The sequence below is a fragment of the Calliphora vicina genome, chromosome 3 (genome assembly GCF_958450345.1).
Source record: "Calliphora vicina chromosome 3, idCalVici1.1, whole genome shotgun sequence".
Taxonomy (NCBI): domain Eukaryota; kingdom Metazoa; phylum Arthropoda; class Insecta; order Diptera; family Calliphoridae; genus Calliphora; species Calliphora vicina.
Window position 1 is genome coordinate 38,518,800 of NC_088782.1, and position 13,267 is coordinate 38,532,066.

General features: G+C 31.2%; 2 protein-coding genes across 2 annotated transcripts; both read right to left on the minus strand.

The window, feature by feature from the left end:
- Window positions 1–2,652: 2,652 nt before the first annotated feature.
- On the minus strand, window positions 2,653–4,310 carry LOC135955160 (uncharacterized). The gene is made up of 2 exons (XM_065505467.1): window positions 3,994–4,310; window positions 2,653–3,919 (listed from the first exon to the last, which is right to left on the minus strand). Exons 1-2 carry the CDS (start codon window positions 4,274–4,276, stop codon window positions 2,754–2,756), a joined length of 1,449 nt encoding a protein of 482 aa, XP_065361539.1. The 5' UTR covers window positions 4,277–4,310; the 3' UTR covers window positions 2,653–2,753.
- A 5,166-nt stretch (window positions 4,311–9,476) lies between these two features.
- On the minus strand, window positions 9,477–11,183 carry LOC135954883 (uncharacterized). The gene is made up of 2 exons (XM_065505126.1): window positions 10,467–11,183; window positions 9,477–10,392 (listed from the first exon to the last, which is right to left on the minus strand). The coding sequence occupies exons 1-2, from the start codon at window positions 11,113–11,115 to the stop codon at window positions 9,563–9,565; spliced, it is 1,479 nt and encodes a 492-aa protein (XP_065361198.1). The 5' UTR covers window positions 11,116–11,183; the 3' UTR covers window positions 9,477–9,562.
- Window positions 11,184–13,267: the final 2,084 nt, after the last annotated feature.

Consider the following 13,267-nt stretch of genomic DNA (forward strand, 5'->3'; position numbering starts at 1 on the left):
AGCAGAGATGGATATTTGGAATTAATTTAGTATTTATTAAAATTAATTTAATAAATTAATTTCATTAATTCATTTCATCAATATGGAAAAATTAGGTGAAACTTTTTTTTAACACATGAATTTATAATCTGATTTTTTTATATTCCTTGTTATTCATTAGGGAACTGAAAACATATTTTAAAATTGTGTTGTGAATTTGTTCCTTATTTAGCACTTCAATTACGTCATGTGAAAAAATACAAACTCACAAAGAAAAAGACTTTTTCTTTTTATACCCTTCACCTTCGTGAGAAGGGTATATATAAGTTTGTCATTCCGTTTGTAATTTCTACATTTTTCATTTCCGACCCTATAAAGTATATATATTCTGGATCCTTATAGATAGCGGAGTCGATTAAGCCATGTCCGTCTGTCTGTCTGTTGAAATCAATTTTCTGAAGACCCCAGATATCTTCGGGATCCAAATCTTCAATAATTCTGTCAGACATGCTTTCGAGAATTTTGCTATTTAAAATCAGCAAAATCGTTCCACAAATGGCTGAGATATGAGGAAAAAACCAAGACAACCTCGATTTTTTACCTATTTTTGACCTATATCTGGATTACTAAGACATTAATATAGACAATATGGATATCTAATGATTGATGTTTCAAAGACAACGACGTATATAAGACCATAGTAAGATGGACCTACAATGGGTCAAAATCGGAAAAAAAAAATTTTTCACAAAAAAAAATTTAGAAAAAAAAATTTTAAAATTTAAAAAAAAAAATTTTTAAATTTAAAAAACAAAATTTTTAAAAAAAAACTTTAAAAATTTAAAAAAAAAAATTAAAATTTAAAATAACAATCGAAAAATTTTTTTTTCCAAAAAATGAAAAAAACAACTGGAAAAAAAATTGAATTTTGTTTACCTAAAAATATTTAAAAGTTTGAAGTATAATTTGGTGAAGGGTATATAAGATTCGGCACAGCCGAATATAGCACTCTTACTTGTTTTAAATTAAAATATGTATATACGCATGTACATTAGGCCGGGTCGAATTGTATGGACGAGAAAAAAGTAAAAAATCGTAAAGCAAAAACGCAATCTACGGAAAATTCTAAGAAAGTTTCCTTAAGAAACCATAGGTCTAAAATTAAATCCTATCTTGCGCATTTCAATGTGCGACGAGGAAACAGATATTGTAATGTTAGCCACAGATTGAGACATAATATTCAAAACTACATCGGTAATTTTTACACGAAACTGTAAGTTTTGCAAATCGCTCATCTTTTTCATTTGCGGCAAAAAACTAACCAAGAAATTATAGTCCGAATCGCCAACATGGCCCAAATAATTGGTACCTGTTATATCCAAAGAGCGTTTAGTACATTTACAATCTGGTGACGATGGTGTATCCTGCTGTGCTTGATTTTGCTTTTGTGGTGAATTTTGTCCCTGTATTAATTGAGGGGATTTATTCCATTGTATTTGTTTGGCTTGTCTTAAAAGTTATTCACTATACATTTGATTTTTATTGTGATCATCTTTGTCGTTCAACAAATACAACAGATGTGTTAATCGTAGATAGATTTAAATGAAAATAAAAAAACTGTCACCGCTATCGGCAATAACATGTGAAATTTTGTTCCCATGAAATATCCATTTCCCTCGAAGGGAAAATTGCTATCGGGAATATCACGATGAACTTTACATTCACAATAGTTGATTTTGTTCGTAGCAGCTGTTTATTGTTTACAAAATTCCATCTAAAAATTTCACAACAAGGGGAATTTTTTCACGTGAACAAAGTTGATGAACAAAAAAGGGAAAGGGAAAATATTTCGTGTGAAATATTGATTCGCGATAGGGGTGTGTCTGTCTGGACTAAAATTATTGACGGACAAATTTCAAATAGAAAGTTTAAAAAAACTAATCATTCAGCACTATTAACTAAAATAGCGGTGCACAAAAATTCCTATATTGCAGCAAATTGATATTTATTCACCCAATAGTTAACAAAATGAATCATTTAAATTTAGATTTATGATCTGCTCATAAAGATGCAATTGGTTCAACAATATTAATTTTTTTCTTCTAAAATGTATGAAATAATGTAATATTTCATGAATAGAAATATTGATAACTAAATATGCTTATTAAAATTGGCTATTGGTTTGCCGGATTCTTTACTGCCATTGGAATCTATCGATTTTGGCAGGCACAGAATTTGAAACGGATTTACAAAATATAAAAATGGAGGAATATGATGTAGATACATTGATAAAAAATAATAAGTTATATGAAAGTTAATAAATCGATGTTCTTGATTTCGAATAGCATCCGAATTGGAAGAATTCTCAATATATTGATGTATCAATCATGTTTGTAAGTTATTTAGGGGATGTGGAAAGTTGATTTCAACCGGAAGGACATGGCTATATCGACTTCGCTATCAATAAGGATCCAGTATATACATATATACTTTATGCGGTCGCAAATGAAAAATGTAGACATTACAAATTACAACCTTTGCCACTCATGGTGAAGGGTATAAAAATATATCGCATATTTTCTTTATTTAACACATCAATACATATAAATTTAACTATCATATTCCTACACAATTTATTTCCAAGTGACACTCATAATAAAATAAAAACGCTAATTTTTATTAAGTAAAGATAGTTTTAAATTATTTTTATTTATTATTGAAATTGCTAAATAAAGTTTCAAACACTAACAAACCTAGAATAATTATCAGAATTTTCATTCTTTCTCAATATCCAACATCAAATCGGTAATTTTTGCACGAAACTCTAAATTTTGCAACTCATTAAACTTTTTCATTTTCGGCAAATAACTGACCAAGAAACTATAGTCGTCATCGGTAACAGGAACCATGTCATTGGAACGAGCCGTTTTAATTGAATTATGTTCATCTTTTTCGAGATCTTCCAGTGAATTCGCCTGATCATATGATCGTTTAGTGCAGTTACCACCTGTTGACGATGGTATATCGTCAGCTGACTTCTGGTTTAGAGGAGAATTTTGTCCGCTTAAAAATTCTATGCCAGACATTTGGCTGTCAGTGTCTTCGTCTTCATCGTCGAGTGCATACACCTTAGCGGACTTTGTTAAGTTATGCTGCTCTTTTTCAATATCCTCCAATAAAATACCTGTTGACGATGGTTTATCATTTGCTGACTCTTGGTTTTGAGGAGAATTTGGTTCGCTTAAAAATTCTATGCCAGACATTTGACTGTCAGTGTCATAATCTTCATCGTCGATTATATACACTTCTGGGTCTAGATCGAGCTCAGGTTCCGCATTAGCGGTTAAAACACCTGTTGACAATGGTTTATCATTTGCTGACTCTTGGTTTGAAGGAGAATTTTGTTCGCTTATAAATTCTATGTCAGACATTTGGCTGTCAGTGTCATAATCTTCATCGTCGGGTATATACACTTCTGGTTCTAAATCTAGCCCAGGTTCCCCGTTAGCGGACTTCCAATGTGAAGTTGTTGGTTTATCATCTGCTGGCTCTTGGTTTTCCGGTAAATTAAGACCGCTAAAATTTGATTTCACACCGACAGGTGTTTCAGGTGAACTATCTTCGTCATCTGGTAAATACACTTCTGGTTCTAGATCAAGCTCTGGTTTCATCTTATTATTTTGAAATTTGGAAACTTGGTTTGCGTCATTATCGTCACTATGGTTGACATTAACAAATGTGTTCTCAAGTTCCATGAGACTTGGGTTTTTAAAGTCATCACAAAATTTCATGCGTTCATAAAATATCCACTTAGATCTATATTCCTTTTTCGGATTATATGAACCGTTCAATTTATCTTCATTAATACGTAACTCTAACTTCTTAACTTCTACTCGATACCCCTTCAGTAATCTTGTCCATTTAAGCTTGCACTCATCAACTGTAATTGTAGATAATTTTTAAAAATATATTTTGTGTCATTTATAACTTGGAATTTAATTCAAACTGTATTACCTTCTGCTCCCATAGCCTGAGCCAGATCCTCCCAAATCGTTTGTAAAGTTGAACGGGGCATATATTCTTTGCTTTTAATACACCATAGTTCAGGCCTTTTTCGGACTTCAGCGATTAACTTAAATTTGTCAGCTGAATTACGATTTAATAATTTAATCGAATTATTTGTATTATCTTTCATAAAGTCCATGTGTCCAAAATAAGCCCAATAACTGCTATAGTCATTGTTAGGATTATATGAACCTTTCTGTTTGGCTTCTTGGATGCGTAACTCTAGGCGCATAACTGATCTGTTATATGACCTACATAACGATATCCAGTTACGCTGGCATGTTTCAACTGCAATTGTAGGAAATTATTGAAGTTATTTTGATCATAGCATAGTAACTAAATTAAAAACTGTTTAATTAAATAACTTTATTTTAAATAGTTCTTTCTTAATATTGTTTCAACAAGTTAGTTGAAATATGGCTACATGTGAACAAAAATGTATTAAAAAATTTATGAAATATTGCAAATAGATCTAGTTTTGTTGAAATTGGGAATCAGTGAAATTATAATATGTAGACGAAGTAAAAAAAATAATAATGTTTATGCAATATGTTATATAAAGATAATAAAACCATTAGAGTTTTGATCAATTTGTCTTACCATCTGATCCCAAACTGACAGCCAGATCTTTCCACACTTCGGCAGCAGATAAACAGGATCTATGTTCTTTGCTTTGAAAATCCCATAGTTCAGGTCTATTTCGAACTTCAGCGATTAACTGTAATTTGTCACTTGAAGTACGAAGTTTAATCCAACCTGTTGTATTGTCCTTCAAAAATTCCATGGCATCCAAATATGGCCAATTACAACTATATTTTTTTTTGTTAGGATTATATGAAGCATTCAGTTTAGCATCTTCGATGCGTGACTCTATCTTATTAACTATTTGTTGATTAGTGGTCCGTAAATTTTTCCAGATACGACGGCACTCATTAACTGTAAATGTAGAAAATGTTTAAGAATATATTTATTGCCATGTACATACTATATAACTTGGAGTTCACATCAAACTGTACTACCATCTAATCCCATAGCGATAGCCACATCTTTCCACGCTTTTTGATGAATTCTGTTGAATCTATGTTTTTTGCTTTTAATATCCCATAATGCAGGTCTCTTTCGTATTTCAGCGATCAACTTAAATCTGTTTGACATTTCTAGATCAGTTTTGTGGTCATTAAAAGTTGGATTTTTAATGTCATTCATAAATTTCATGTGTTCCAAATAAGGCCACTCACTACCATAGTTATTGTTAGGATTATATGAACCTTTCTGTTTAGCTTCTAGGATGCGTAACTCTAGCTTATTAACTATTGCTCGATTAGTACACCGTAAATTTCTCCACTTACACCTGCAGTCATTAACTGTAACTGTAGAAAATGTTAAAACATATATTTATTGCCATGTACTATATAACTTGGAGTTCAGATCAAACTGTACTACCATTTGATCCCATAGCGACAACCAGATCTTTCCACGCTTGCTGATGACTTCTTTTGGATCTATGTTCATCGCTTTTAATATCCCATAGTGCAGGTCTCTTTCGTACTTCAGCGATTAGCTTAAGTGTGTCCATGGCGTTTGACATTTCATGGTCAGGTCCCATCTTAGTATTGTCCAAATTATGAACTTTGGAAACTTGGTTCGAGTCATTATCGTCACTTTTGTTTTCATTAACAGATGGGTTCCCAAGTTTAATGCCATGAAAAAATTCCATGTGTTCCAGATAAGGCCACTGAGTGATATAGTCCATGTTAGGATTATATGTACCTTTCAGTTTAGCTTCTTTGATGCGTAATTCTCTCTTCTTAAGTATTGCTCGACTCATATCCCGTAAATGTTTCCAGATACGACTACACTCATTAACTATAAATGTAGAAAATGTTTAAAAATATATTTAGTATCAAGTACAATATAAATTGGAGTTCTGATCATCAAACTGTACTACCATTTGATCCCATAGCGACAGCCACATCTTTCCACGCTGTATGAAACATTTTTTTGTTTTTATGTTCTTCGCTATTAAAATCCCATAGTGCAGGTCTCTTTCGTATTTCAGCGATCAACTTAAATCTGTTTGACATTTCTAATTCACTTTTGTGGGCATTAACAGTTGGTTTTTTAATGTCATTCACAAATTCCATGTGTTCCAAATAAGGCCACTCACTGTCATAGTCAATGTTGGGATTATATGAACCCTTCTGTTTAGCTTCTTGCATGCGTAACTCTATCCTCTTAACTAATGCTCGATTAGTACTGCGTAAACTTTTCCACTTACGCCTGCACTCATTAACTGTAAATGTAGAAAATATTACAAAAAATATATATTTATTGCCATGTACAATATAACTTAAAGTTCAGATCAAACTGTACTACCATTTGATCCCATAGCGGCAGCCACATCTTTCCACGTTCTTTGAAGTGTATTTATGGATCTATGTTCTTCGCTTTTAATATCCCATAGTGCAGGTCGCTTACGGACTTCTGCGATTAACTTAAATTTGTCCATGTTGTTTGACATTTCACGCTCAACTAAACTATGTATAGTTTCGTTAAAATGTTATATTTATTAACACAACAATATTGAACAAAATACCTCTCATTGCTCTCTTGCCCAAACTAGCAGTGTATTCAGGTATGTGTATGTTTAATATACATATGTATGTAATGTATGTAGAAGGCTCATGCCATAGAGAATTATAGATAGAGACGAGACACTCCGAATGTTCAAACAAAAATATAACAAATCATATGTCTGATACAACAACAAAATACATTGACTAGCATGTATTCTGTTGTTGCAAGAGATTGGTTTTTGACAATTACGTCTCGTCTCTATGTTACCCTATGGCTCATGCCATGGAAAATTAATCCTTTGATGTCAGAAATAAAGTTGTCGTGGTTAAAAATATATATTTTGAATACATTCGGTCATTGGTTGAGCCTTGAATATAAACTTATATCAATTTCAAGCCTTACTTGGTTTTACAGTTATGAGATGTTGCTTATAAGCAACTTTGCGCCATTGTGGTGCATTTTAAAACACAAACAAATATTGATATTTCATGTTATTTTTATTAATTTTTAATACATTTCATGTGTGATATGAAACAAAACCATTTTTTGTGGGTTCAGCATAAGTGTACCTTACAATTTGAACATTTTGATTTTGGAATACCGGTGAGGGATAATCTACACCTTTTTGCTTGCCATTCAACCCAATGACCGGCCAAGACTTGGTCAAGACGCATTGATTTTGGAGGTTCTGATATGTATGTTCATTTTGTTGACGACGATGAACTTTGCGATAAAACGTTTGAAATGTTAGATGTTGCTGGAGACGATGGTGATGGTAAATCTGATTGCATGCTTGAAAGAATTGCCGTTGGTTTCTTGACGTAATATCAGATGCTTGTATTCGTTTGCTATCATCAATTGAAAATGACATACAGTAGCCCAAGAAAGTCTACATACAGGAAAAATTATTGTGTTACTTTAATTTAAAGCAGTATAATGCCTAAAAGTTCATTGTTATTATAGTAATTGATTCTGAGTAAAATAGCGAAACATTTATTCTCGGTCACGCCTACTTTTGGGTGGGCGGAGATATTAAGTTTCATAATATTTTGAACATTAAAGCCCAAAAAACCAAAAAAAATTTCGTTATTTGACTCAGAATCAATAATTCTAATAACGGTGAAATTTTGGACGTGATAGGAAATGCTGCTGCACCCGAATTAAGTGATGTTGATTTAATTTTTTTAATATGAATTTATTTTTTTAACAAATATATTTCATTACTTTTAACTTACAAATACAGCTTTCAACGAAAGAAATTTAATTAGAATTCCTGTATGTAGACTTTATTGGGCTACTGTACATATGTTTCGTTTTTCTGTCTTGATCTGCACTTCTTTTATGTACGACACCAGCGTTTGCATTCTGAAACTGGATTTTCAGCTACCTGATCAATTGTTGATTGAATTACTCTCTCCAAATTGAAATCATGTAACTCTTCTTCACCTTCTGCATAATCAGAATATTCCAGTCGAAATCGATTATTTGTTTTATTTCTGATTCTGTGAGACCTTTTTGGCGCATTTCAAAAAAAAAAAATTTCTACTATGGACAAATGTAGCAACATTGTGTTCAAGAAATTTCTGACATAAAATAAATTTTTTTTTTAAGTTTTGCAAACTTAATTTCATTTTTTTATCTGTTATTTATGTGTAGTAAAATTCACTTTTCATAAAAAAATTCTTGCGTGATTAATTTTTATTGGAATTTTTTCCACTGTCTTTTGCACACGCCTGAACACCACTTAAACTAGCTCGCAAATGAACACTTGTAGAGTTTTTAAAAATGTATCTTCGTGAACGAATGCTCACACATATTGATTTCAGTTGCAAAAAAAACCGTAAGCAAAAATAGCATAAACTACAGGAACTATGACCGAAAATATACAATGTTGCCTATAAGCAACATTTGACATCAAAGGGTTAATATATTTTTGAAAAAGAAATTCATCATGCCGGAGGGAAGACAAAAGGGAAATAATCAATAACAAAGAGCATAACAATGCTCTCGTTCTCTCGTTGTTTATGAGAACTTTTAATTCTCATTTACCAACGTATATGTGTGTGTATATTTGTACATTGCCAAGTCAAAAAAAAAACACATTAACGTAAAAATAAAACAAAAACCTAACAAAAGAATTTTTGTTTCTTGCTATTAATAATAAACTTCGTAAAAGCAAATGTGGCCGATTGTGTAAGAGTATAGGTTTTATTGTTGTACAGATAAAACTATATCGGTTCGCACCGAAATTCAGATGCTGTTTTTATCAAAAATTATAGATTTATAGGAATATAAAAATAACAACATAAACTGCCTTATTCATAAAAAATATTTTATGTTTATTAAAGCTTTTGGGGTGTTTTGTCAATATATATTTTAAAGATATTTAAAAAGACGAATTTTGTTTAGTTTTTATTTAATTATGTTAGAACTTTTCAATGATTTGAACAAAAACAGAAAAGCAGCTGCTACGTATTTAGAAACCAAAGTTAAATGTAACTTTTTTCAAGCTACCCCTGACAGCACTGATATCTTCAAACATCATTACAATACAACAACACTAAACGAAAATACCCAACAAAAGCTAAATGTGCATAAATAAAATACACGCTCTCTGCTCTCTTTCTCTATCTAGCTGTATATTCAGTTATGTGTGTGTGTTTTTAGCTGCCAGAGTCTGAGATGGATGTTTGAAATTACTATGTTTTTAATTTTATTTCGAAAAAAAAAACTGTAAAATTTCATTTAAAAAATAATTGTTTTTCCTTACTTAACATATCAATACATAACGTTTAAGTATTGTATTCCTACACATTTTTTTTTGTCCAGACGACACTCATAATAAAAAATCCTAATTTTATTAAGAAAAGATATTTTTAATCATTTATTATTAAAGACTAAAACAAAGTTTCAAACAAACTTAGAGTAATTATTAGAATTTTCATTTTGTAGAAATATCCAACGCCAAATGGGCAACTTTTGCACGAAACTGTAACTTTTGCAACTCATTAATCTTTTTCATTTTCGGCAAAAAACTGACCAAAAAATTATAGTCGGAATCTGAAATTTGGCTGTCAGTCTCACCCACCTTAGCGGATTTTGTGAAGCTATGCTCATCCTTTTCAATATCCTCTAATGAAACACCTGTTGACGATGATTTATCATCTGCTGACTTTTGGTTTTGAGGAGAATTTTGTTCGCTTAAAAATTCCATGCCAGACATTTGGCTGTCAGTGTCATCGTCTTCATGGTCGGGTATATACACTTCTGGCTCTAGATCAGGAACAGGTTCCACGTTAGCGGACTTTATTAAGCTATGCTTCTCCTTTTCGACCTCATCCATGCAATTCGCCTGAGCATAAGAGCGTTTAGTACACTTCGAATGTGAAGTCGTTGGTTTATCTGCTGGCTCTTGGTTTTTCGATGAATTTTGTTCGCTAATATTTGATTTCACACTGCCAGGAGCTTGAGGTGAACACTCTGGTAAACACACTTCTTTCATCTTATTATTTTGAAATTTGGAAACTTGATTTGAGTCATTATCGTCACTATTAATGTCATTAACAAATGTTTTCCCAAGTTCCATGAGACTTGGGTTTTTAATGTTGTCACAAAATTTCATGAGTTCATAAAACATCCACTTGGATCTGTATTCTTTTTTAGGATTATATGAACCTTTCAACTTATCTTCTTTAATACGTAACTCTAACCTCTTAACTTCTAATCGATAACCCAGCAGTAAACTTGTCCATTTACGCTTGCAGTCATTAACTGTAATTGTAGGAAATTATTAAAAATATTTTTTGTGTCATTTATAACTTGGTATTTAGATCAAAGTGCATTACCATCTGCTCCCATAGCGCGACCCAATTGTTTCCACGTTTGTTGTAAAACTCTAGAATTTCCTTTAGTTTGAAGATCCCATAGTACTGGCCTCTTTCGGATTTCTGCGATTAACTTTTTTTTTTCTTTACTTTTATTTTGTAAAGCATCAATCGATTCCCTACGATTCAACTTTCGGACAGATTTTGTGGGTCTCTTTGATTTTAAAATTTCTTGAATTTTTTGGTATTTTTTTAGGAGATTGCTATACTTTGTCCTGTATTGATCTACAAGCAGAATTTGTTTTGCGCAATTTGTGCATAATGGGGCTTCGACATTTTCAAAATCTAATTTTTTTGGGGAGTACCTGGACTCTGCGTCAAAATCTTCCGACTCTTCATCCATATGTACGGTGGGAATGGCGCCCGCCTTTAATTTTTTTTTCCCAACATATGAACTTGAAAAATGATTTTCGCATATAAAAAGATTTTTATTAAAATCCGTCTCAGGAATTCGACATTTCTCCCGCCAAATTTTACCTAGTATCATGTCCGGCGAAGGAAATTTAAACATTTTTAAACCCTTGAAATGCCTTTTCGATTTTTGGCATTTTTTTATGCAACATTTTATGCCCGATGGCAAATTATTTTTGCTTTTTGTAGTCGCACTCATTGCTTTAGTACAGAATGTTTTTATTTATTGCGCTATTTTTTATAATTTCCCGACACACAGTACGTAAATATTAATGCAGCTTTGAAACTGAAATGTTTTATAAAATAGTTTCAAAAAATATAGCAAAAACCAGTTTTTAGCAAATAAAAAAAAACACACACATACTTTGATTTTTGCTCTCTTCAATTCTCTAAGTGTGAACACATACCAACAACAAATTGTCTTTGCAAACTTCGTGAGCGGGCCGTAATGATAAACCACTACACGAAAATACTAAACAAAAGAGAAATTTAGATAAATAAAATACCTGCTCTCTTTTTCTACCTATACATGTGTCAGAGACGGATGTTTGGAATTAATTAAATATTTATTAACAGAATGTGTGTGTTTTATAATTTGTACAATGATGTCAGACATTTATGGTTGACAAAACTGTTAGATTAAGAATTATTCAATATCAGGCTCTATCTTAATACACATATTGCATACATCCTAAAACTGAGGATATGAAGAATGTTTGCTGGATTCATTATCATTGGAACTTGATTGATCTTCATTTCATTGTCCGAATCTTGTACGACATTTATTTGATAGTAAGTACTTGTAGGTTTTGCAATATAACATGCAGTTTAAAAAGGCATTACGTTTTATAGCATCGAATGTCCTTAGAGTAGGTGGTCCCAAGAGAGTTGGTCATTGGTTTTGTATCTTATTGCTACGTTGATTGCCAGGATAGACGCTCACAATTTCAGAATCTAACTCAGAATTTTCATTGTTATTCAAATTCGAGCTTGTTTCGGGATCATTATCGTCATTTACTACTACCAAAGAATATAAATCATATAGAAGGCGCATGCCAACGAAAACTGAAATATTTTTGAAAAAAATTCAAAATGCACGAAGGAAGACAAAGAAAGGAAGGAAGGAAAAGAAGCAAAAACAAAGAGCGTAACAATGATCTCGTTCTCTCGTTGTTTATGACAACTTTTAATTCTCATTTATCAGCGTACATACATATGTACATTGCCAAGTCAAAGCAAAAAACACACGTTAAGGTAAAAACAAGTAAGAGAGCTATATTCGGCTATGCCGAATCTTAGATACCCTTCACCAAATTATACTTAAAAATTATTTTTTTTTAAATATTTTTAGGTAAACAAAATCTAAATTTTTTTTTCGAAATTCTCATATAAAAAAGTTTTTTTAAATTTTTTATTTTTTTTAAAAAAGTTTTTTTTTAAAATAATTTATGAAAAAAAATCGGGTTTAAAAATATTTTTTCCGATTTTACCCATTGTAGGTCCAACTTACTATATCTTTATATACATTGTTGCAATGGACTTTAAAATATCTGTCTTAGATATCCATATTGTCTACCTTTCACCAAATTATACGTAAAAATATTTTTTTTAAATATTTTAGGTAAAAAAATTTGAATTTTTTTTTCCAAATTTTTTTACAAAAAAGTTTTTTTAACTTTTTTCTTTTCGAAATTGTTTTTTTAAAAAGTTTTTTTACAAATTTATTTTAAAATTTTTTTTTTAATTTTTAAAATTTTTTTTTTTGGAAAAATAATTTTACCAAAATTTTTTTGATGAAAATCGAGGTTTTCCCGGTTTTTTCTTTATATCTCAGCCATTTGTGAGTCGAATAGCAACCGAGCGGGAAGAATTCCCGACATATTGATGTATGAATCATGTATATAAGTTATTTAGGGGCTACGGAAAGTTGATTTCAGTGTATAATAAAACAAAAACCTAACAAAAGAATTTTTGTTTCTTGCTATTAATAATAACCTTCGTAAAAGCAAATGTGGCCGATTGTGTAAGAGTATGGGTTTTATTGTTGTACAGATAAAACTATATCGGTTCGCACCGAAATTCGGATGCTGTTTTTATATAAAATTAATGATTTATAGGAATATAAAAATAACAACATAAACTGCCTTATTCATAAAAAATATTTTATGTTTATTAAAGCGGCCTGGCCACACACTGCTTTTGGGGTCTTTTGTCAAACCATGTTTTATATTTATTTCATAGCTGTGCAGTATAAATATTCTTATTAAACCATTTAAAAAGAAATTAAAATAAAACATATTCAGGCATGTGATGAAAAACGATCGTTTTCAAAACTGAAGTCAATTTTCAAA